This window comes from Ranitomeya imitator, chromosome 1, assembly GCF_032444005.1.
Source record: "Ranitomeya imitator isolate aRanImi1 chromosome 1, aRanImi1.pri, whole genome shotgun sequence".
Taxonomy (NCBI): domain Eukaryota; kingdom Metazoa; phylum Chordata; class Amphibia; order Anura; family Dendrobatidae; genus Ranitomeya; species Ranitomeya imitator.
Window position 1 is genome coordinate 550,408,932 of NC_091282.1, and position 25,696 is coordinate 550,434,627.

General features: G+C 41.3%; 1 protein-coding gene and 1 long non-coding RNA gene across 2 annotated transcripts in view; both read right to left on the bottom strand.

Moving 5' to 3' along the window:
- Positions 1-1,049: 1,049 nt before the first annotated feature.
- Positions 1,050-4,028, bottom strand: LOC138678178 (uncharacterized). The gene is made up of 2 exons (XR_011321554.1): positions 3,848-4,028; positions 1,050-3,155 (listed from the first exon to the last, which is right to left on the bottom strand). It is a non-coding gene; the product is annotated as an uncharacterized lncRNA (long non-coding RNA).
- Positions 4,029-6,466: 2,438 nt separating this feature from the next.
- LOC138676285 (neurocan core protein-like) overlaps positions 6,467-25,696 on the bottom strand; it is an 86,833-nt gene continuing 67,603 nt past the window's right edge. The window contains exons 2-6 of the mRNA XM_069765476.1: positions 13,363-13,521; positions 11,481-11,563; positions 10,950-11,094; positions 9,256-9,438; positions 6,467-8,563 (exon numbers count right to left, since the gene is read on the bottom strand). Coding sequence (XP_069621577.1) covers positions 8,349-8,563; positions 9,256-9,438; positions 10,950-11,094; positions 11,481-11,563; positions 13,363-13,521 — 785 coding nt within the window. The 3' untranslated portion in view covers positions 6,467-8,348. The remainder of the gene's footprint in view (positions 8,564-9,255; positions 9,439-10,949; positions 11,095-11,480; positions 11,564-13,362; positions 13,522-25,696) is intronic.

Sequence of the window (25,696 nt, forward strand, 5' to 3'; positions counted from 1 at the left end):
CTTCTGTCTGCTACTGCATCCCAAAACCTGCTCACACTTGCACTGTATAAAATTGTTTTTATTATTATGAAGGGTAGTGATCTTTTCTTTGCAATTGGAGATACACTTTAAGAATAATTTAAAAAAAAATTGATTTTTACACGGAGCATTATAAAACTTGCAATTTGTTGCATGGTGCATGTTGTTATGTGTAGGAATGCAGAAGAATAGCAAACTTATCTTGGTAACACTATGTTACGCAATGCAAACCGCAGATGACACAGTAGTAACCATTGTAGTTTGTTTTTGTGCATTTAGTTCCTTTCTAGTCTGTACTGGATAGCCTCTCAGTTTTTGTATGTCTTAGTTCTCTATAGTAATCATTGTAATTAAGGCCACTTGCATACTGTACGTTGAGTTTTTACCTCAGTATGTGTAAACGTACCGTCACACTCAAGGACGCTGCAGCGATATAGACAACGAGCCGATCGCTGCAGCGTCGCTGTTTAGGTCGCTAGGAGACGTCAAACACGGCAACAGCAGAACGATGCAGGAGCGATCGAGTGACGTAATGGCGACTCACTTATCGTTCTCGCTGGTTGCTAGCTCCATGTAAAAACATTGCTGGCGTCGTTGCTTTTGCTGTCAAACATGACGATACACACCGACCTGACGACCAAACAAACTTCTGGACTTCTAGCTCCGACCAGTGATGGCACAGCGGGATCCTGATCGCTGCTGTGTGTCAAACACAATGAGATCGCTATCCAGGACGCTGCAACGTCACGGATCATTGTCGTTCTCGTTGTAAAGTTGCTGAGTGTGAAGGTACCTTAAGCCATAACCAGGAGTGGGTGATAAATACAGTAGTGGTGAGGTGTTTCTGTGATCATTTTACTTTCATTGCTCCACTCCTGATCTTGGCTTACAGATACTGAGGTAAATAACTCACCAAATACTCAATGTGTGCACGTGGCCTAAGACAGTTAATTCAAAAACAATGTCTGAATGCCGATGATTCTGCTGAAAGTAGAAATCGGCAACATTATACACAAACGATGACAAATATATTGTATAAAGACGTTTGATTTATCTTTTAATCAAAAAGAATTCTGGGAAATCACATGATCATTTTCTGCAATGTAGATTCTATAAAGAATGTGATATAATAATCAAATACATGGCTCTTTTCACTTCTCAATGTTGTACTCTTTTGTAGCCTAAAAAGATCACAAAAGCCAATCAGATTATGATTGCCTTACTTATATCTATCAATGACCACATTCAAAGCAACACAATCATAGCTGGAAAACATGACAGGTGGACGCTAGGGTACCTGTACACTACTATTTTTCCTCCAATATTCTCTTCCCTGTAATTTGGCAGCATAGGCTGTATTATTCTTCTATAATAAAAGACCATTACAAATGGTCCATTGTGTATCCTTTTTTTTGTAATAGCCAAACAGGTAGGGAGAATGCAGGAAAAAGTAACAGTGTCCATGAGCCCATCCTATGACTTTTTCTTCATGTACACAAAAGATATATAAATGCATAAATGTACTCACTCATACCCATATTTTTCAATAACAAAGGTTGAGCAAGATACCCAGCAAGAACTAGAAGATAATATTTCTACCACAAAACGGCACTACATTTCATTTGTAAGCAAACAGTAATAATACAAAAGACGGAGCCCCCCCACCCTTTTCCCGCCCATAACTTTACCTCCACCGACCCGTTCCCTAGTCCTTCAGAAACCTAAAATTTGTCTATTACACAATGATGCTTATAGAGCAGGGCATAAAAAATGAATTCCCAGCACTGGAGCTGGGAAAAGAAGACCACTGCTCTATATCGGAGAGGACATTCCTTTTTTTCAATTTATTGATTAAGTGCACCTAGAACAAGAAGGAACAAGAAGCACCTTAGTGGTCCATTTATTTGGCTTAACAGAATTAATGTGAGCTCTAAATGATGCATGTAATTTTCATCTATCCTTACATTGCCTTGAAACAACATGATAGAAGAACACAGTTTACTTCAAAATTGTGGTTGGCTCCATAGGAACTATGGTATAAGATGTAAATGTTTCTTTATGCTGTCAATTTAATGAGAGTTAATGAATGTTAAGCAGGTAATAGATACTGCTAATTCCTTCTTGTTGTACATGTTTTTCTATGGTAACTTCCTTAAGAAAATGGGTCATATAACACTTTCAAAACACCAAAACCATGCCGTAATAAAAGTCCTAGACTGTTATAGAGAACACAATTAAGGAATCCTTCAGGAATATGGTTCCACAGCAGTAAGATGATCAAAATATATTATGACATTTCAGTTATTGAATTATTGGTGTGCTTTTTCCTGTTAAACACATCTAAGTATCAATGTCTTCCATCACTTTAACATATAGACTTGTCCCTTTAATGTATTTTTAAGTTTTCTACTTCACATGCATAAGGGCAAGTCCCATGTGAACTTCTTCATTGAAAGACCATTCTTCAACAATCAGATAAGCTTCATCTTCTTCTTAAGGTAATGTTTTCAAAGACGGAGGCTATAAGATGGATCCTATAGGCAAGACCTAGAGTTCATGATGTTGTTATGTCTGTTCTTATATAACGAGATGGATATATGACAAATAACACAATAAACTGCATGGTGTTGATTGATGTTCTGAATTTTATACCTATTTTCATACTGTCATTTGGCTTATTAAACAATGATGCCCAGTTAGACTTGCACAATTCTAAACACCAGATTTACTTAAAAAAGTAATGAGATCGATATTTAGTCTGGCACTGTTTGCATCAGGGACTTACTAGGAATGTTCTTGTAAATATCTAATACTGATTTGCTCTGGAATTGATAAGTCTTCTCCTGTATCATGTTGATTGCTCCAAACAAGGTGGGTTTATCAGTAGAAGATGGAATGCAGAGGACAATAAGTGGATGCTCATTAATAGTATGTGTCCTTAGCGCTCCGGTGTAGGTGCTGCTCCTGTTTTCTCCTTTCACGATGGGATTTGTGCTGGTGGTGATGATGATGATGATGGTGGTGGTGGTGGTTATTATTATTATTATGGTGGTGGTGGTGGTTATGATGCTGGTTGTGCAGATGGTGTCTGTGCTGGTGATGATGTCTTCGTGTCCTGTGATGTCTTCGGGCTGTTGCTGTTTGGTAAAAAAAAGAGTTAATACACACATTATTAATACATACAATTTATTTTATGTGATTTAAGATTTAGAATAATAGACTGTTGTTGGGTGACCCTAGTGATAAGAATCAGTACAGGAACCAGAGCTATACGATGTAATGTGATCCTATGGTGCAAACTGCCGTTATTTAGATGGCTGCTCATTGGTACTGCTTGATACCATAATTGCCTTGTGAAAGAATTAAGAAAAACAAATATTTTTCACAGGTCTACACTATGAACATTTCGTCCATGTAACTACAATCACACTTTCTGTTAGACGGCTTTTTTACGTAAATATGTCTCCCTAAATCCAGCCGCACATTATGCGATGGCTCCTCTCTACACAGGTGGTGCACAATGTTTCTATTTGCCCAGTTCATTTCTACGGAAAGGACAGTGCAAGTGCAGCCAGTAACTAAATAGAACAGAGACCTGAGACTATTGGTTATGGGGTTGAGGTGTACAGTGGGTAAGTCATAATGCTGACATCAATGATACTGTATTTTATACAAATGAAATCTTATAAAAATGGAAAATTCTTTATGACTAGTAGTTAAAAAAAGAGTTGTAGCATTCATAAAAAATGGTATGAACTGAGCTAAAATGTTTTCATTAGTTTTCATGATAGCTATCCTATAAAGAAACAAAATATATAGGCATACGTACGTTTAACACAAAGAATTTTAGGCTTGTCCCATCTTCCATTCTTGTGACATCGAATAGTTGGTACGTGTCGCTGTATGAAGCCATCTTGGCACTGGTACCGCACGGTGGAATGGATACTGTATTTCTCCTTCTTTTTGCCAATGACATGGGCATTTCTCACTGTAGGAGGTGTGTTGCAGAGAACTGTAGAAAGGAAATTGTGAACTCAACAACTGAACAAAACATCTAATAATTTTTCATTTCAACTGCACTCCTCAATATTTAAATTGCAACACCCAAAAGGAAAAGTCATGAATTTATGGAAATCACAGAATCAAAGACATGCCAATAATAATAAAATGGAAACAACATTTGCTAAAAATACAGTAATTAGTTAGCAGTAATTCAATTTTCTGGAACCCACAACAGCACCCTTCTTTATTCCCTCCCTTCTATGGGATTTTGGAGTTCTCTTCTTACTCTTCCTAGTTTGGTAGGTAAACCAAATGCTCTGTAAACCGCTGAAGCACGAAGGCTCCAGCTTTTAAATCTGTACATTTCCTGTCTTTGGGGGAGGGTTGTGGGTTTTGGAAAATCTAATTACTGGTAAGTAATTAACATTTGCGCTACACCCTCCACCCTGTGCCAGTCATTGCACATCTGCTACAGAATACAACATAAACTTATCACATCTACAAAGCTCTCCACATTTTTGCACCACCAACATCTTATTACACATCTCTATCTACCACCATACCCATAATCATCCATAATCTGAATCTCTTACTCCTGTCTCCAAAACTTCAATCCAATTAATTCCCAGTATACAAAGCTTTAAGCATTCCCTAAAAATACATCTCAGCTGGCCTATCAAATCGATTCACTATTCTAACTGATTGTAGTTCTCCATTTCTACATTTTCCTCAGACTCTGGTCCCACACCCTCCATGCCTCAACAACAAGAATGTACAGTGCGCAGCAAGGAGAAGGCAGTGCTATGTCCCTCGAGCCCTTCAGCAGTGCAGGCCCATGCCGCAGCATTCCCGCTCGTACTCACAAAGACTGTGACCAGAGAGGTGCTGAGTGCCCGTTGGCTCCCACAAAGCAAAGTTGCCAAATGCTCCGGACCCATGAGTACCATGCGCATTCCGCTTAAGAAAGACCAGGAGTGCTACCGTGAACTGTACCCTGACCTCTCCGATGCATGTCTATTGAGCCACGTTAGGCTCTCGCATCAGTGAGAACTGTGCTACGCTCCCCTTGCCATACCCCGGACCAAAGAGCCAATAAAAGGCACCAGAGACTTATCTTCTACGCTAGGACTCTGCTCGTTGACGTCACCAGGACTACACCGGACGCACTACACACTAACCGTTGTTGGCGTCATTCCCTATCCTGTGGACATTACATGCTGGACGTCGTCAGGACCGGATAAGTCATACCTTGAGCACCATTGTTTTTGTAGTTTCTTGAATTTTCCCCAAACTGCATATCCATTGTCCCTTAATTTTCCTGTTTTCCCCCACCTTCCTTCCTGCGTGGAGTATACACCTGTTAGTAAATATGTTAACCATTGCTCTGCCTTCTGTCTGCTACTGCATCCCAAAACCTGCTCACACTTGCACTGTATAAAATTGTTTTTATTATTATGAAGGGTAGTGATCTTTTCTTTGCAATTGGAGATACACTTTAAGAATAATTAAAAAAAAAATTGATTTTTACACGGAGCATTATAAAACTTGCAATTTGTTGCATGGTGCATGTTGTTATGTGTAGGAATGCAGAAGAATAGCAAACTTATCTTGGTAACACTATGTTACGCAATGCAAACCGCAGATGACACAGTAGTAACCATTGTAGTTTGTTTTTGTGCATTTAGTTCCTTTCTAGTCTGTACTGGATAGCCTCTCAGTTTTTGTATGTCTTAGTTCTCTATAGTAATCATTGTAATTAAGGCCACTTGCATACTGTACGTTGAGTTTTTACCTCAGTATGTGTAAACGTACCGTCACACTCAAGGACGCTGCAGCGATATAGACAACGAGCCGATCGCTGCAGCGTCGCTGTTTAGGTCGCTAGGAGACGTCAAACACGGCAACAGCAGAACGATGCAGGAGCGATCGAGTGACGTAATGGCGACTCACTTATCGTTCTCGCTGGTTGCTAGCTCCATGTAAAAACATTGCTGGCGTCGTTGCTTTTGCTGTCAAACATGACGATACACACCGACCTGACGACCAAACAAACTTCTGGACTTCTAGCTCCGACCAGTGATGGCACAGCGGGATCCTGATCGCTGCTGTGTGTCAAACACAATGAGATCGCTATCCAGGACGCTGCAACGTCACGGATCATTGTCGTTCTCGTTGTAAAGTTGCTGAGTGTGAAGGTACCTTAAGCCATAACCAGGAGTGGGTGATAAATACAGTAGTGGTGAGGTGTTTCTGTGATCATTTTACTTTCATTGCTCCACTCCTGATCTTGGCTTACAGATACTGAGGTAAATAACTCACCAAATACTCAATGTGTGCACGTGGCCTAAGACAGTTAATTCAAAAACAATGTCTGAATGCTGATGATTCTGCTGAAAGTAGAAATCGGCAACATTATACACAAACGATGACAAATATATTGTATAAAGACGTTTGATTTATCTTTTAATCAAAAAGAATTCTGGGAAATCACATGATCATTTTCTGCAATGTAGATTCTATAAAGAATGTGATATAATAATCAAATACATGGCTCTTTTCACTTCTCAATGTTGTACTCTTTTGTAGCCTAAAAAGATCACAAAAGCCAATCAGATTATGATTGCCTTACTTATATCTATCAATGACCACATTCAAAGCAACACAATCATAGCTGGAAAACATGACAGGTGGACGCTAGGGTACCTGTACACTACTATTTTTCCTCCAATATTCTCTTCCCTGTAATTTGGCAGCATAGGCTGTATTATTCTTCTATAATAAAAGACCATTACAAATGGTCCATTGTGTATCCTTTTTTTTGTAATAGCCAAACAGGTAGGGAGAATGCAGGAAAAAGTAACAGTGTCCATGAGCCCATCCTATGACTTTTTCTTCATGTACACAAAAGATATATAAATGCATAAATGTACTCACTCATACCCATATTTTTCAATAACAAAGGTTGAGCAAGATACCCAGCAAGAACTAGAAGATAATATTTCTACCACAAAACGGCACTACATTTCATTTGTAAGCAAACAGTAATAATACAAAAGACGGAGCCCCCCCACCCTTTTCCCGCCCATAACTTTACCTCCACCGACCCGTTCCCTAGTCCTTCAGAAACCTAAAATTTGTCTATTACACAATGATGCTTATAGAGCAGGGCATAAAAAATGAATTCCCAGCACTGGAGCTGGGAAAAGAAGACCACTGCTCTATATCGGAGAGGACATTCCTTTTTTTCAATTTATTGATTAAGTGCACCTAGAACAAGAAGGAACAAGAAGCACCTTAGTGGTCCATTTATTTGGCTTAACAGAATTAATGTGAGCTCTAAATGATGCATGTAATTTTCATCTATCCTTACATTGCCTTGAAACAACATGATAGAAGAACACAGTTTACTTCAAAATTGTGGTTGGCTCCATAGGAACTATGGTATAAGATGTAAATGTTTCTTTATGCTGTCAATTTAATGAGAGTTAATGAATGTTAAGCAGGTAATAGATACTGCTAATTCCTTCTTGTTGTACATGTTTTTCTATGGTAACTTCCTTAAGAAAATGGGTCATATAACACTTTCAAAACACCAAAACCATGCCGTAATAAAAGTCCTAGACTGTTATAGAGAACACAATTAAGGAATCCTTCAGGAATATGGTTCCACAGCAGTAAGATGATCAAAATATATTATGACATTTCAGTTATTGAATTATTGGTGTGCTTTTTCCTGTTAAACACATCTAAGTATCAATGTCTTCCATCACTTTAACATATAGACTTGTCCCTTTAATGTATTTTTAAGTTTTCTACTTCACATGCATAAGGGCAAGTCCCATGTGAACTTCTTCATTGAAAGACCATTCTTCAACAATCAGATAAGCTTCATCTTCTTCTTAAGGTAATGTTTTCAAAGACGGAGGCTATAAGATGGATCCTATAGGCAAGACCTAGAGTTCATGATGTTGTTATGTCTGTTCTTATATAACGAGATGGATATATGACAAATAACACAATAAACTGCATGGTGTTGATTGATGTTCTGAATTTTATACCTATTTTCATACTGTCATTTGGCTTATTAAACAATGATGCCCAGTTAGACTTGCACAATTCTAAACACCAGATTTACTTAAAAAAGTAATGAGATCGATATTTAGTCTGGCACTGTTTGCATCAGGGACTTACTAGGAATGTTCTTGTAAATATCTAATACTGATTTGCTCTGGAATTGATAAGTCTTCTCCTGTATCATGTTGATTGCTCCAAACAAGGTGGGTTTATCAGTAGAAGATGGAATGCAGAGGACAATAAGTGGATGCTCATTAATAGTATGTGTCCTTAGCGCTCCGGTGTAGGTGCTGCTCCTGTTTTCTCCTTTCACGATGGGATTTGTGCTGGTGGTGATGATGATGATGATGGTGGTGGTGGTGGTTATTATTATTATTATGGTGGTGGTGGTAGTTATGATGCTGGTTGTGCAGATGGTGTCTGTGCTGGTGATGATGTCTTCGTGTCCTGTGATGTCTTCGGGCTGTTGCTGTTTGGTAAAAAAAAGAGTTAATACACACATTATTAATACATACAATTTATTTTATGTGATTTAAGATTTAGAATAATAGACTGTTGTTGGGTGACCCTAGTGATAAGAATCAGTACAGGAACCAGAGCTATACGATGTAATGTGATCCTATGGTGCAAACTGCCGTTATTTAGATGGCTGCTCATTGGTACTGCTTGATACCATAATTGCCTTGTGAAAGAATTAAGAAAAACAAATATTTTTCACAGGTCTACACTATGAACATTTCGTCCATGTAACTACAATCACACTTTCTGTTAGACGGCTTTTTTACGTAAATATGTCTCCCTAAATCCAGCCGCACATTATGCGATGGCTCCTCTCTACACAGGTGGTGCACAATGTTTCTATTTGCCCAGTTCATTTCTACGGAAAGGACAGTGCAAGTGCAGCCAGTAACTAAATAGAACAGAGACCTGAGACTATTGGTTATGGGGTTGAGGTGTACAGTGGGTAAGTCATAATGCTGACATCAATGATACTGTATTTTATACAAATGAAATCTTATAAAAATGGAAAATTATTTATGACTAGTAGTTAAAAAAAGAGTTGTAGCATTCATAAAAAATGGTATGAACTGAGCTAAAATGTTTTCATTAGTTTTCATGATAGCTATCCTATAAAGAAACAAAATATATAGGCATACGTACGTTTAACACAAAGAATTTTAGGCTTGTCCCATCTTCCATTCTTGTGACATCGAATAGTTGGTACGTGTCGCTGTATGAAGCCATCTTGGCACTGGTACCGCACGGTGGAATGGATACTGTATTTCTCCTTCTTTTTGCCAATGACATGGGCATTTCTCACTGTAGGAGGTGTGTTGCAGAGAACTGTAGAAAGGAAATTGTGAACTCAACAACTGAACAAAACATCTAATAATTTTTCATTTCAACTGCACTCCTCAATATTTAAATTGCAACACCCAAAAGGAAAAGTCATGAATTTATGGAAATCACAGAATCAAAGACATGCCAATAATAATAAAATGGAAACAACATTTTCAGAACATCTCAATTTATTCATTATTGAGTATGAGCGCCACATTCAGAAATACACACACTTACACACCTTGATATGCTATCAATGAGGTTATTAACCCGTGCCCGGCATAAGGCATTCAATTACATCATTTGTCAGGTCCCTGACACAAAAAACAAACCCTCATGCTGCTATATGAATGTAAAAATAAAAAAAGTTACGGTTCTTGAAAGAAGGCAAGGAAAAAACGAAGACAAATGGAAAATATTGTGGTCATGAAGGGGTTAATGGTTTTCTGAGAAATGTTATGCCACGCCATATACACTAGGGTAAACAAGTCATAAAGATCTGCTGCTGGCAGCTGACTTTGCAATGACTGACCAATAATGTCCCAGATGTGCTGTAGGACGTGGTAGGATATTTAGACCACAAAAGCTGCTTACAGTAACATGAACAACATATGGCCTGACATTGTTGTGTCGAAAAATGGCTCCTGGTACACTTTGTAGAAATGGCTGTACCACTTGGTCCTTGACTGATCCATTCTGAACTGCAAGCAAAAATGGACATCACATACCAAGCCCAAGGTGTCAAACACTAACTACACAATCCATCAAAAGGCATTCGCATGACATTGGGCTTTGAGCCAGACATCCAGCTTCACGTGTTCCACTGACTTTACCCCACCACTCTCAAAGGCTTATCATGGTGCAGGTTAAGATGGCAATGTAGGCTGGAAAGGAGGTCTATGTTCATCAGCTTTGACTTGTGCATTTGTCCTGGACGCAATTATAGCCAACATTGATTTAAGTCATGGAACCAGTGGTATGGCCATTTCTACAAGATGTCGCAGGATACATTTTTCAATGTGATAATGCAAGGAATAGTGTTGCTGATGCTACTATGAACATCTTGCATTGTCTAAACACACTTCAATGGCCTGCAGTGTCTCCCGATTTGTCTCCCATCGAGCACATCTGGGATGTCATTGGTTGGCAAAGTGACCTGCCATCAGTAGGTCTTAATGATTTGCGTGCCCAAATATATTCAGAATGGCGGAACATTCCTTAGACAACAACTAACAACCTAATTGAGCGTAAAAGTGTGTATTTCTGCTGCTCATACTGGATACTGAATAAATTGTGATGTTTTGACAATATTTCCTTTTTTTTCATTTTCACCAGTTGCATATAATTAACATGTTTATTTATCCTTTAATTTCTATAACTCCATGACTTTCCCTTCTTGGTATTACCATTTCAATGTTGAGGATTGTATATTAGTCTATATGTGAAAATGTAATGCTACAAATATATGAGTAAAGTTCATATTAAGAAATATTATCAGATGAGGGCATTCTTACCAGTCCCTTTCTTGCAGATATAGGGCAGGTTGTAGTTACACGGGACATCATTCCACTTGCCCTCCTCATGAGAAACCATTACCACACAATCTTCACCTCCAGCAAAAAAATTATCAGGCTGTTGATCCCGCCAACTCTCAAATTGCTGTAACAGACATTAATATCAGAGTGTGTATGTTGCTTTGAAAAAAGTGAAGCGCAGCAGAAACTAGACACCAATATGCATAATAATCTAATCATGCAGATGGATTCATCCCATTATCCTACAGAATATATTGTAGATTCTGTTAAGAGTGACATGTGACAGCATCACCACTCTCCATACAACCTACTTACATAGCTTTTACACAAGCTCAGAACGTCCAACCCGGCTTAATAGAATTGGACTGAGTTTACAAAAAATCATCAGTCATGCTGAACAAAGAACAAAGTTATGATTTTTTTTAAGTGTAATGTCATACAAACATAGAAGTTTTTTTATAAACTGATGTACCAGCAGGCCATGTACAGTAATTAGTCTAGCTCACTCACCAGTGCTGTATTATCTGTCCATTGGAAATCCTGTTCTACCGTCCTGTCATTGAGACCAATCCAGGTATTCTCACGACCAAAACCTATATAAAAGCAAAATACAAGCCAATTAAGGTTTTACTTAACTGACTTATGAAATCAAATATTTGAACCAGATAAAACTCACTAATTTACTTTTCAGACAAAATATGCTATAGGTCTCCAGAGTTATTGTATCTTCAGCAATTAAGTAGGTGCTGTGTGGAGATACAGGTGCTTCTCACAAAATTAGAATATCATCCAAAAGTTAATTTATTTCAATTCTTCAATATAAAAAGTGAAACTCATATATTATATAGAGTCATTACAAACAGAGTGATTTATTTTAAGTGTTTATTTCTGTTAATGTTGATGATTATGGCTTACAGCTAGTGTTGAACGAGTGTACTCGTTGCTCGGGTTTTCCCGAGCACGCTCGGGTGACCTCCGAGTATTTACTACTGCTCGGAGATTTAGTTTTCATCTCCTCAGCTGAATGATTTACAGGTAGTAGCCAGCCTAAGTACATGTGGGGGTTGCCTGGTTTCTAGGGAATCCCCACATGTAATCAAGCAGGCTAGTAGCTGTAAATCATTCAGCTGCCGGGATGAAAACTAAATCTCCGAGCAGTCATAAATAAACGGAGGTCACCCGAGCGTTCTCGGGAAAACCCGAGCAATGAGCACACTCGCTCATCACTACTTATAGCCAATGAAAACCCAAATATCAATATCTCAGTAAATTAGAATACTTTATAACACCAGCTTGAAAAATGATTTTAAAATCCAAAATATTGGCCTACTGAAATGTATGTTCAGTAAATGCACTCAATACTTGGGCGGGGCTCCTTTTGCAACAAATACTGCATCAGTGCGGCGTGTCATGGAGGCGATCAGACTGTGGCACTGCTGAGGTGTTATGGAAACCCAGGTTGCTTTGATAGTAGCCTTCAGCTCATCTGCATTGTTGGGTCTGGAGTCTCTCATCTTCCTCTTGACAATACCCCATAAATTCTCTATGGGGTTAAGGTCAGGCGGGTTTGCTGGCCAATGAAGATCAGTGATACTGTTCTTTTTAAACCAGGTCCTTTTGGCAGTGTGGACAGGTGCCAAGTCCTGCTTGAGAATTCAATTTCTATATAATATACGAGTTTCACTTTTTGTATTGAAGAACTGAAATAAATGAACTTTTTGATGACATTCTAATTTTGTGAGAAGCACCTGTAGGTTGTGAAATCTATAAAAGGTATTATTGTTAAATGTGATGAAAACTGATCACGTGTAGCAATTTATTACCTGCATCAGTGATGCTCCATTACATGCATTTGCCATGTGTGCAACCTTTGAAACTGCACATTGTCAAAGTATAAGGAGTTGCCCATAATTTTAACACTGCAGTAGCCCACATCAATCTTTCTATACTTCTGTCACAAACATTCACAAGACCGCTGCAGTCAGTCACTGGCTTAGAAGTCTCATGCTCTACATCACCCTTGATAGGAATCAAAGATAGCAGTGGTCACATGTGACACATCATCACTGAAAGGAGTGAAAACAAAATGAAGATGGGAACCAGCAAGGACTAATAAAGTGTGAGGGCTACAGAAGTAAAGATTGAGCAAGAGAGTATTGGTTATTTTTTATATTATCAGATTTCCAGATTTGACTTTTTGTTCATTTTTTCATATCAGAGACAACCCTTTTAAATTCAACTTCCCACTATCTATTTGATTGCATCTAAGGGCTGATCTAAAAATTTCCTTACAGCATTATATAGATCTAGTGGATCTGTAAAGGGCCAATATAGTTTTCTTGCTGTCTATATCCACCCCAGATATTTGCACATGTAAATATACTATACTTACTGTTAATAAATGCTTGCTCCTCTTGAGAATGGATGCTTGTCAGATGCCCAGATCTTCTTCGACAGTCCCTTTCAGCCTCTTCCCATGGCCGTCGTTGCGAGAAATAACGATAACAAGAACCCTGGAATTTGTGCCAATTGTGATCACACCCCTCCGTATCTAAAAAATAAAAAGTAAATCACACATATAAATATAGGAGGAAAACAAATAGCTGCAGGGATCAGATGAAAAAGCCAAGGCAATGTTTTGATATATGTTTTTAATTATTATTAAAAATGAAGTACAGTATTTTTATATTATGAACTTTATCTGTTTGACTTTCTATTTATCTCTGTATTATTATATTATGATTCTTCAAAAGGTCTTTTGCTATTACCCTTGCGTTCTTTTGCTTATCTTTCACGACTGTTTGTTGTGCTCCTGGTGTAATCTTAACAGGACACCCACTCCTAGATCCCGAATTGTTGTGTACCGTATTTGTAGATAATTTGTCTAAAACTGGATTTATGTAAAACCAGACCTTAGCAAGGCATTATAGCCTTTAACATAACACGTCTTCTAAATTGTTCTTAGAATTGTTTGTCTCTAGGCATAGTTCACACTACCCAGTATTTCTTTAGCAGAAGAGATTTTTCAGTGACCAGGTTTTTTGTTCCTTTATTTCATTTGCAAAGCACTTGCAAAATCCAACTCGTTGATGAAAACATTTTTTGCCATGTAGACCATAAAGTCATTAACACAGAATTTAATTTTCTTTTTGCTTTTCATAGTAACATAGTAACATAGTAACATAGTTAGTAAGGCCGAAAAAAGACATTTGTCCATCCAGTTCAGCCTATATTCCATCATAATAAATACCCAGATCTACGTCCTTCTACAGAACCTAATAATTGTATGATACAATATTGTTCTGCTCCAGGAAGACATCCAGGCCTCTCTTGAACCCCTCGACTGAGTTCGCCATCACCACCTCCTCAGGCAAGCAATTCCAGATTCTCACTGCCCTAACAGTAAAGAATCCTCTTCTATGTTGGTGGAAAAACCTTCTCTCCTCCAGACGCAAAGAATGCCCCCTTGTGCCCGTCACCTTCCTTGGTATAAACAGATCCTCAGCGAGATATTTGTATTGTCCCCTTATATACTTATACATGGTTATTAGATCGCCCCTCAGTCGTCTTTTTTCTAGACTAAATAATCCTAATTTCGCTAATCTATCTGGGTATTGTAGTTCTCCCATCCCCTTTATTAATTTTGTTGCCCTCCTTTGTACTCTCTCTAGTTCCATTATATCCTTCCTGAGCACCGGTGCCCAAAACTGGACACAGTACTCCATGTGCGGTCTAACTAGGGATTTGTACAGAGGCAGTATAATGCTCTCATCATGTGTATCCAGACCTCTTTTAATGCACCCCATGATCCTGTTTGCCTTGGCAGCTGCTGCCTGGCACTGGCTGCTCCAGGTAAGTTTATCATTAACTAGGATCCCCAAGTCCTTCTCCCTGTCAGATTTACCCAGTGGTTTCCCGTTCAGTGTGTAATGGTGATATTGATTCCCTCTTCCCATGTGTATAACCTTACATTTATCATTGTTAAACCTCATCTGCCACCTTTCAGCCCAAGTTTCCAACTTATCCAGATCCATCTGTAGCAGAATACTATCTTCTCTTGTATTAACTGATTTACATAGTTTTGTATCATCTGCAAATATCGATATTTTACTGTGTAAACCTTCTACCAGATCATTAATGAATATGTTGAAGAGAACAGGTCCCAATACCGACCCCTGTGGTACCCCACTGGTCACGGCGACCCAGTTAGAGACTATACCATTTATAACCACCCTCTGCTTTCTATCTATTTTCGGGTTGTGTTTTTCTATAATTATAACTTAAATAACAATAGTAATCATCGTCGATATTAGGTATTTTCTTTTTGCTTTTCGGGTTGTCTTTTTCTATAATTATAACTTAAATAACAATAGTAATCATCGTCGATATTAGGTAATGTCACAGGTTTCCCTTAAAGTATCGATCTGTCTATCTATTATCTAGTCTGGCTAGTTGTGATAGAGTAATAAAGTATAATAAACCTCTTCACGCCTGTATAATATCATTCACTATCCTCTTGACTAGAAGAAATGACTATAACGTGGGTATATAGTAAAAGGAGGACTGCTCTCAAATCTCAACAGATTCTTCCTATCCATAGGTTTAACATAAAGTATAATCAGTTGTGTTCTGACAGGTCTCCAAGATGTCTAGAAATGTGATGCCAGAATATGTGAAAGTAAAACATATATCAGAATTAAACCTACGGATAGGAATATAGGAATAATCTGTGGAGGTTTGAGCACAGTCATCATCATCATCATAACATGCCTAAATCCTTGCCATTGTAGTCAATTCCTCAGTCTCAAGAGGATAGCTAGTAATACTATGCGTGCACAGAACACTGACAGCGATGTCATAGAAATGTGAAGTAAAGGGTTATCTCAAGAGACTGATGCACAAGAACAAGAGTTGAAGATATTTTAAGCGTTACTTTGCTACAATTCTCTACCATGAGTACAACTTACCAGGATGGAATTCCCTTATTTTATGCATTTCAAGAACAGAACCATTAAGGGGCAAATGTTTTATGTGAACATTGGGCAATGTTGCACCGTTGTTACCAACTGCTACTAAGTGGATCCCATGTTTTTCGCATACTACAGGTCATGTAATATTTAGGGCAAGCTACGGAGGTCTGATCAGGTATGGACTGGATCTGAAATTCAGCCCTGGCATTTGAAATCACACAGGCCCATGCTGCTCCCGTCCTCAAGAACCAGAACGAATATATTACTAATATTACCCTGGATGGAGCAAAGCAAGATTTCTTACATGATCAATATTTCTAATGATTCCTATGGCCTGCTGGGGTAAGTCTAAGGGGAAAGTCAGCGACTTTGTGCTCTGTCACAACTCTTAACAGTATGGGTATCTTGAGAACGCCAATTCTGTTAACAATGTAGCAGACAAGGCAGCCCACAACCAGACTAGCCATTCTGGCATTTGCCAGAATTGCCAGATAACCAGTCCTGCCCTGGGTCTGATATAGAGAACTCTAAAGTGGGCACACAGTTTCAGATTACAGGAGAGGCTAGAAAGGGATGCTTTCTGTGGCAAGTTGCGAGGGGATAACTTTTCACATCCTGTGTCGCAGCAAGTTTGGATATCAGATATGATCTAATCTACTATACTGATTTTGGTGTTTACCTTCCACAGTTCCTCCTATCTTATGGTATATCGGTGAGATGAAATAGGACTTTAATACCAGTGCCAATCATCACCATTATACCATAAGGAAAAAGAGGTTAGCTCTTCCTGTATCCAAATACTTTGTGGAACACAATCACAAGTAGTGACAGATCCGGCTCCCTATCATAGGTCACATACCGCCACCCAGATGGGGAGACAGTAAAGTATAAATATAGAACAAAGAGAGTTTTAGTGGATTTTCAAACTCCATAAAATATAACTATATTATGGTCTCACAACTGACTCTAAAATTAGTGGCTTGGTGTGAAATAAACAATTTGCCATGAATAGAGATGAGTGAACCAGAACTTCAAAGTTTGAGGTTCGTACTGAACAGTTAATATCCGGTGCTAATCGCAGAACACAGATTTCTCCAGGAAGTCCAATGCAATGTTCAGAGTTCCATAGAGTGAATTTTCCAGGTCAAAACTTCAGGTACCTATTGTTTTCAATGGGGTTGGGGTTCTGGTTCCCAAGCCGAACTTTGTAATAAAGTTCAGGTCAGGTATCAGAACCCGAACTTCCACGAGTTCGCTTATACCTAGCCCTGAAGTCTTCCGCTTAATCTACTTGTTCTCTTATATATATATATATTTATATATCTATATATATATTGTGAGGTGCCAAGGGGAGAAGTACTAGAAAACAGATATGTTTCTCCCCGTTTCATTTCATATGTATCACGGTATTGATTGTGAAGCTGTTTATTTCACTGTAATCCGGTCCTGGTTTTCTTTAGTGATCAGCCTGAAAGGACTGGTGCTTCCCTTCCACACATTCAATCCAGCTTTTGACTCCTGTCTGATTCAGCTGATATAATCAGGAACTGCTGGGATCTCAGTCTCTCATCTGCTGGTCTGGGAGGCTGACACAGTAAGGTTGCACAAACTTCTTTCTTGTTGTGTAGGTTTATTTTGCAGTTAGTATCTTGTTGTTAGTTAGTGGCCAGACGGCCTTAGACATTTTATTTCATGTTTGGCACATGTAACATTGTACGGCAAATGTGTACAATAAATACACCTGACACATACCTGTGTGGAACTCGCTAGCCTGCTATTGTTCGTTGTGACTCCATAGCCACCTGCTTGGGCCAAAGCAGAGATCCCTGATGAGCTATATCTCTACAAATGGTGGAGAATGCGGGCATAGTGGCTGTTGGACTGTGACTGCAGATAAAGTGCTCTGTGTATGTCCTGGCTGAAAGCTCCGGTGCTTTTGAAGAGCCAAGAGTCCAGTAATATGGAGGAACTAGTGAAACAGTTATTGCAGGCAAATATTCAACAACAGCAGACCAATACTTACAGGTCCTTCTCAAAAAATTAGCATATAGTGTTAAATTTCATTATTTACCATAATGTAATGATTACAATTAAACTTTCATATATTATAGATTCATTATCCACCAACTGAAATTTGTCAGGTCTTTTATTGTTTTAATACTGATGATTTTGGCATACAACTCCTGATAACCCAAAAAACCTGTCTCAATAAATTAGCATATTTCACCCATCCAATCAAATAAAAGTGTTTTTTAATAACAAACATAAAAACCATCAAATAATAATGTTCAGTTATGCACTCAATACTTGGTCGGGAATCCTTTGGCAGAAATGACTGCTTCAATGCGGCGTGGCATGGAGGCAATCAGCCTGTGACACTGCTGAGATGTTATGGAGGCCCAGGATGCTTCAATAGCGGCCTTAAGCTCATCCAGAGTGTTGGGTCTTGCGTCTCTCAACTTTCTCTTCACAATATCCCACAGATTCTCTATGGGGTTCAGGTCAGGAGAGTTGGCAGGCCAATTGAGCACAGTAATACCATGGTCAGTAAACCATTTACCAGTGGTTTTGGCACTGTGAGCAGGTGCCAGGTCGTGCTGAAAAATGAAATCTTCATCTCCATAAAGCATTTCAGCCGATGGAAGCATGAAGTGCTCCAAAATCTCCTGATAGCTAGCTGCATTGACCCTGCCCTTGATGAAACACAGTGGACCAACACCAGCAGCTGACATGGCACCCCACACCATCACTGACTGTGGGTACTTGACACTGGACTTCAGGCATTTTGGCATTTCCTTCTCCCCAGTCTTCCTCCAGACTCTGGCACCTTGATTTCCGAGTGACATGCAAAATTTGCTTTCATCAGAAAAAAGTACTTGGGACCACTTAGCAACAGTCCAGTGCTGCTTCTCTGTAGCCCAGGTCAGGCGCCTCTGCCGCTGTTTATGGTTCAAAAGTGGCTTTACCTGGGGAATGCGGCACCTGTAGCCCATTTCCTGCACACGCCTGTGCACGGTGGCTCTGGATGTTTCCACACCAGACTCAGTCCACTGCTTCCTCAGGTTCCCCAAGGTCTGGAATCGGTCCTTCTCCACAATCTTCCTCAGGGTCCGGTCTCCTCTTCTCGTTGTACAGCGTTTTCTGCCACATTGTTTCCTTCCAACAGACTTACCATTGAGGTGCCTTGATACAGCACTCTGGGAACAGCCTATTTGTTGAGAAATTTCTTTCTGGGTCTTACCCTCTTGCTTGAGGGTGTCAATGATGGCCTTCTTGACATCTGTCAGGTCGCTAGTCTTACCCATGATGGGGGTTTTGAGTAATGAACCAGGCAGGGAGTTTATAAAAGCCTCAGGTATCTTTTGCATGTGTTTAGAGTTAATTAGTTGATTCAGAAGATTAGGGTAATAGGTCGTTTAGAGAACCTTTTCTTGATATGCTAATTTATTGAGACAGGTTTTTTGGGTTATCAGGAGTTGTATGCCAAAATCATCAGTATTAAAACAATAAAAGACCTGACAAATTTCAGTTAGTGGATAATGAATCTATAATATATGAAAGTTTAATTGTAATCATTACATTATGGTAAATAATGATATTTAACACTATATGCTATTTTTTTGAGAAGGACCTGTACTTCCAGCAAGCCCTGGACCAGCAAAACCAGATTCAGCAAGAGCAGTTGAATGCAATAAAGCAGGCTTTGATTCGGCAGCCCCGAGATGAGAGGGATCATGCACAAAGTGTTGCTGGTGCATGGAAAGCCGCACAAAAAACCCTGCTTAAAATGACTGCTGACGATGATGTAGAAGCGTATCTCACCGTATTTGAACATATTGCAGAACGTGAGCATTTACCGGTGGACATGTGGGCTGAAGTGGTTGCGCCATTTTTGAGCGGGGACCCACAAAAGGCCTATTACGATCTAAGTGGAGTGGATGCTATGGACTATACCAAATTAAAAGGCGAAATCCTGGCAAGGCTGGGAGTAAACACATATGTACGAGCACAGAGGGTACATTTATGGACTTTTGTGGAAGATCAGCCAGCCCGCTCACAAATGCATGATCTTATCCATCTAGTAAAAAAATGGCTGCAACCAGAGATTTTGACATCTGCAGAGATGGTGGAACGTGTTGTTCTAGACAAGTACCTGCGGTCCTTGCCCCCTAAGATACAGAGATGGGTTGGACAAGGTGACCCATATACAGCCGACCAGTTGGTGAATATGGTTGAACGCTACAATGCTTCCGAAAGCCTACTCCAAGGGACGTTATCACCTCGCTGGGCTCCCAAGAAATCGCCAGAAAATACTGCGAAACCTACTTCATCTTCAAAAGAAGAGAACGTTGCAATAAAGGGTAGCAGACCCACAAAGAACTATGGGGGCGGTACAGTCTCACAGCAATTCAGCAGACCCTATCAGGCGTCTCCGGCGAGGAAGCAAGGTCCTATACAATGTTGGCGATGTCGCGGGCTTGGCCATGTAGCAGCTAACTGCCCAATGACTACAGAGCCAATGGACTGTAACGCTATGAGACGCCTTTCGTTATATGTACAGTCGGTCTGTGTTGCAGAGGTCCTCACAGGAAATGAACGACACGTGTGTTGCCTCAAGGTCGACGGCCATAGTGTGAATGCCGTCTTGGATTCCGGCAGTCAAGTAACTCTGGTACATGCCAGTTTGGTGGACCCTAGAGCCCTAACGAACTCAACCCTGGGTATTAGTTGCATCCATGGCGATATAAAAAACTACCCCACTGCCTGGGTCACCCTTGCCACGCCAGTAGGAACCAAAATACATCAAGCGGCAGTCCTAAAGTCTATGGGACATGATGTAATATTGGGGAGAGACTTTCCCTTATTTTGGGACTTGTGGAGCCTTAAAAATGGCATGAGTACTCTAGTTGAGGAGGGTGCCGTGGGGCTAACCCCTGAGCTATTGCAGCAAGAGGGGGGGGGGGAGTCCATCTCAGAGGTAACTCCAGAATCTGTATACTCACCTCTGGCTGTATATGCAGGCGACGCAAGTGAACTAGAGGAGGCTATAGAAATGCCAGGTCTTGAGGTGGCCCGTGGTAAGTTCGGGACCGCTCAACACCAGGACCCTACTCTGGCAAGGGCATGGGAAAATGTAAAGGTCTCTGAGGGAAGACCATTGTACCCAAGGGCTCAAAATGAGTTCCCACATCTAGCTGTGCAACAGGGTATGCTGTATCACATAGACAAAGTGCGAGGGGTGGAGGTAGAGCAACTAGTGGTGCCCAAGTCCTTTCGCCAGGTAGTTTTGGAACTGGCACATAAACATCCCTTGGGGGGACACCTGGCCGGAGAAAAAACAAAACACCGTATTCTGCAGCGTTTCTTTTGGCCGGGTCTAGGGGGGGACGTAGCCCGATATTGTCAGTCCTGTCCTACGTGTCAATTGACCACACCTATGTCACATTTTAGAAGCCCCCTTGTGCCCTTACCAATAATAGAGGTGCCCTTCGAGAGGATAGCAATGGATATAGTGGGTCCATTAGTTAAATCTGCCAGGGGACATCAGTACATTTTGGTAGTCCTAGATTATGCCACTCATTACCCTGATGCCGTGCCTCTGTGGAATGCCAATGCGAAAACAATTTCAAAGGAGCTTGTTAATATGTTTTCTCACACCGGCATTCCGAAAGAAATACTAACAGATCAGGGAACCCCCTTTATGTCTCGAATACTTAAGGACTTGTGTAAGCTACTAAAAATCTCCCACTTGCGTACTTCAGTATATCACCCTCAGGCTGACGGGTTGGTGGAGCGATTTAATAAAACCCTGAAGGGAATGTTGAAAAGGGTAGTAGATAAGGACAGGAGGGATTGGGATGCTCTCCTACCATATCTCCTGTTCGCTATACGGGAAGTACCCCAATCCTCCACAGGCTTTTCGCCTTTTGAGTTAGTTTACGGGCGATGTCCTAGAGGCCTGTTAGATATTGCTAAAGAGACTTGGGAACAAGAGGTGACTCCTTATCGCAGTGTAATTGAACACGTAATGCTTATGCAAGATAGAATTGAGGCGGTCATGCCAATAGTTAAAGAATGTTTAGAACGTGCGCAACAGGCCCAAAGCACGGTATATAACCGAGCGGCTAAAACACGAGTCTTTCAACCTGGAGACAGGGTGTTAGTATTAGTACCTACTGTAGAAAATAAATTTCTTGCGAAGTGGCAGGGCCCATACGAGGTGTTGGAGAGAATAGGTGAAGTGAACTAGAAGATATATCAACCAGACAAGAGGAAAACTGAACAAATCTACCACATAAACTTGCTTAAGGCCTGGCGGGATAGGGAGAGTCTAATGACAAAAGCCACCCTTAATGATGGACCTCGTAGGGCACCCCCATCTGTGGTAAATGACCCCCAGGTAGCGTTGCCAGAGGTGGGTATTGCAGAGACACTATCTGAAAGTCAAAAACGAGAGACCAAGGAATTTATACAGAAAAATGCAGAGGTTTTTTCAGAGCTTCCTGGCCGTACTAACTTGATTAAACATGACATTGTTACTGATCCACAGGCCCGTGTACGACTAAAACCATATCGAATTCCGGAGGCTCGGAGACAAGCCATTGCCCAGGAAGTCGAGAAAATGTTAGAACTTGGAGTCATTGAAGAGTCCCGGAGTGATTGGGCTAGCCCAATCGTGCTGGTGCCCAAACCCGATGGGACTATTCGATTTTGTAATGATTTTCGGAAATTAAATGAGGTATCGAAATTTGATGCCTACCCGATGCCGAGAGTTGATGAACTTATAGAGAGACTGGGTTCGGCCAGGTACATATCCACTATCGACTTAACAAAAGGTTATTGGCAGATTCCCCTCACGGATTCAACCAAAGAGAAAACGGCCTTTGTAACACCCCAGGAACTGTTCCAGTACCGTGATATGCCATTTGGGTTACATGGTGCTGCAGCCACCTTCCAAAGTCTAATGGATATTGTCCTAAAACCTCACGTCCAGTATGCGTCCGCATACTTGGACGATATCATTGTCTTTAGTGATGACTGGGACACACATTTGTCAAAAGTACAAGCCGTCTTGGACTCAATAAAAGCTGCTGGGTTAACTGCCAATCCTAAGAAATGTACTTTGGGATTGGAAGAAGCTCGCTATCTGGGATATAGCATAGGGCGAGGAGTCGTAAAGCCACAGACCAATAAGGTGGACGCTATTCAGAATTGGCCACGACCGGTCACCAAAAAGCAAGTCGGAGCCTTTTTGGGGATCGTTGGTTATTATAGGCGGTTCATCAAACATTTTGCCACCATCGCGGCCCCTCTCACAGATCTTACTAAGGGCTCGAAATCTGTCACAATAAAGTGGAACACAGAAGCAGAGAAGGCCTTTCAGCATTTAAAAACGGTCCTCTGTGACCAACCTCAGTGTTGGTTGCCCCTGACTTTAAACGGGAGTTTATTGTCCAAACGGACGCCTCTGGTGTCGGCCTCGGTGCAGTATTGTCACAGGAAGTGAATGGCGAGGAACACCCAGTGGTTTATCTAAGCAGAAAGCTTACTAGGGCAGAAAAGAATTATAGCGTGGTTGAGCGGGAAGCCCTGGCTATAAAATGGGCTGGGATCTCAGTCTCTCATCTGCTGGTCTGGGAGGCTGACACAGTAAAGGTACTGTCACACTAAGCGACGCTGCAGCGATACCGACAACGATCCGGATCGCTGGAGCGTCGCTGTTTGGTCGCTGGAGAGCTGTCACACAGACCGCACTCCAGCGATCAACGATGCCGGTAACCAGGGTAAACATCGGGTTACTAAGCGCAGGGCCGCGCTTAGTAACCCGATGTTTACCCTGGTTACCATCGATAAAGTAAAAAAAACAACCACTACATACTTACCTACCGCTGTCTGTCCCCGGCGCTCTGCTTCTCTGCACTCCTCCTGTACTGGCTGTGAGCGCCGGTCAGCCGGAAAGCAGAGCGGTGACGTCACCGCTCTGCTTTCCGGCCGCTGTGCTTACAGCCAGTACAGGAGGAGTGCAGAGAAGCTGAGCGCTGGGGACAGACAGCGGTAGGTAAGTATGTAGTGGTTGTTTTTTTTACTTTAACGATGGTAACCAGGGTAAACATCTGGTTACTAAGCGCGGCCCTGCGCTTAGTAACCCGATGTTTACCCTGGTTACCAGCGAAGACATCGCTGAATCGGCGTCACACACGCCGATTCAGCGATGTCAGCGGGAGATCCAGCGACAAAACAAAGTTCTGGACTTTCTTCCCCGACCAGCGACATCACAGCAGGGGCCTGATCGCTGCTGTCTGTCACACTGGACGATATCGCTAGCCAGGACGCTGCAACGTCATGGATCGCTAGCGATATCGTCTAGTGTGACGGTACCTTAAGGTTGCACAAACTTCTTTCTTGTTGTGTAGGTTTATTTTGCAGTTAGTATCTTGTTGTTAGTTAGTGGCCAGACGGCCTTAGACATTTTATTTCATGTTTGGCACATGTAACATTGTACGGCAAATGTGTGTAGTGAGCTGGCCGGCTGTGACTGGTCTATTATCATTGACATAGAATCTGTGACAGACACTGCCCCCGTGTGGCCAGAAGTTATACCTATGCCGAATGTGATTACAGAGAAACAAACTGTATTGGCAGAACTTCCCCCTGTGATGTCATGTGAACAGGAAGGGGAGGGAATAAGAGAGCCCGGGAAACTGGTGTGTGCAGAGAGAGGTCTGTGTGTGCTGGCGTCCTCCTGTAGATGCGATATAGAAGATTGCCTGGATGACCGCTATCTCTTGGAAGCCGGCATCCAGATTGTTCCCAGCTCCCACACTGCGGAGCACCCAATGGTGACATCTTCACAGATCCTGGAGCCCATGAACTGTAAGCGGGTCCTCTGTTGAGAGGCCGAACATTCCACCTTTACCTGTTGAATCCCAAGGACTACAGTCTGGACCTGAGAGACGGAGTTTTGTTTGATCCCTGTTGTTTTCTCTTCGGCTGGAGCGTCCCCCTACAGTGACAGACAGGCCTGCGACGTGGGAAGATAATCTCCTGGAGCAAAGGAACTGGTAACGTGTGGATAGGGAAAGTGAGGGACAGTTTGATATTACACGTTATTTCCGTGAATAGGCATATTTTGTACTGTCTATTATTGTGTTCTGCTGTGTTAAGGAAAATAAGTAAACAGTAAAGATACGGTTGTTAAAATGGAGTCTGAGTGTGGAAGTTTTGCTGGGCCAGATCATGGATATACATGGGCGACCTTGCCCTCGGTCACTTCATCTGGCGTAGTCGGCAGGATCTGTGCTCAGCAAGATTCCCACCCAAGCCCAGTGTACAGTCAGAAACCGCCGCCGGTGTCCATTGTAAACCAGGTCTGGAAGTTTGGCGGACGAAACTACCCCGTACCAGAATGGGCGGAACAAGTGTGGATACTGGGAGAAATGTATAATAATGACCCTAAGACCTTGGCAGAAATGGCAGTACTGACGCTAGAGGGGGAGGCATGGACGACAGTCAGACTGGAGACGGTCAGGGGGCAGCGTACGTTGGAGGATTTGGTGCGGGTGCTGGAAAAGACCTATTGACCTACTACGTACCAGGGAACACTGCGATACCTGTTCTTTAGACGGACACAGCTTGAATGGGAAGACATCCCCCAATATGCAAATGCCCTTCAGGTACTCCTTGAACAAGTCTGTGCAAAAGGGGAACAACTGGCTACTATAGCTCCTCGTGACCTGGTACTGAGAGACCAATTCG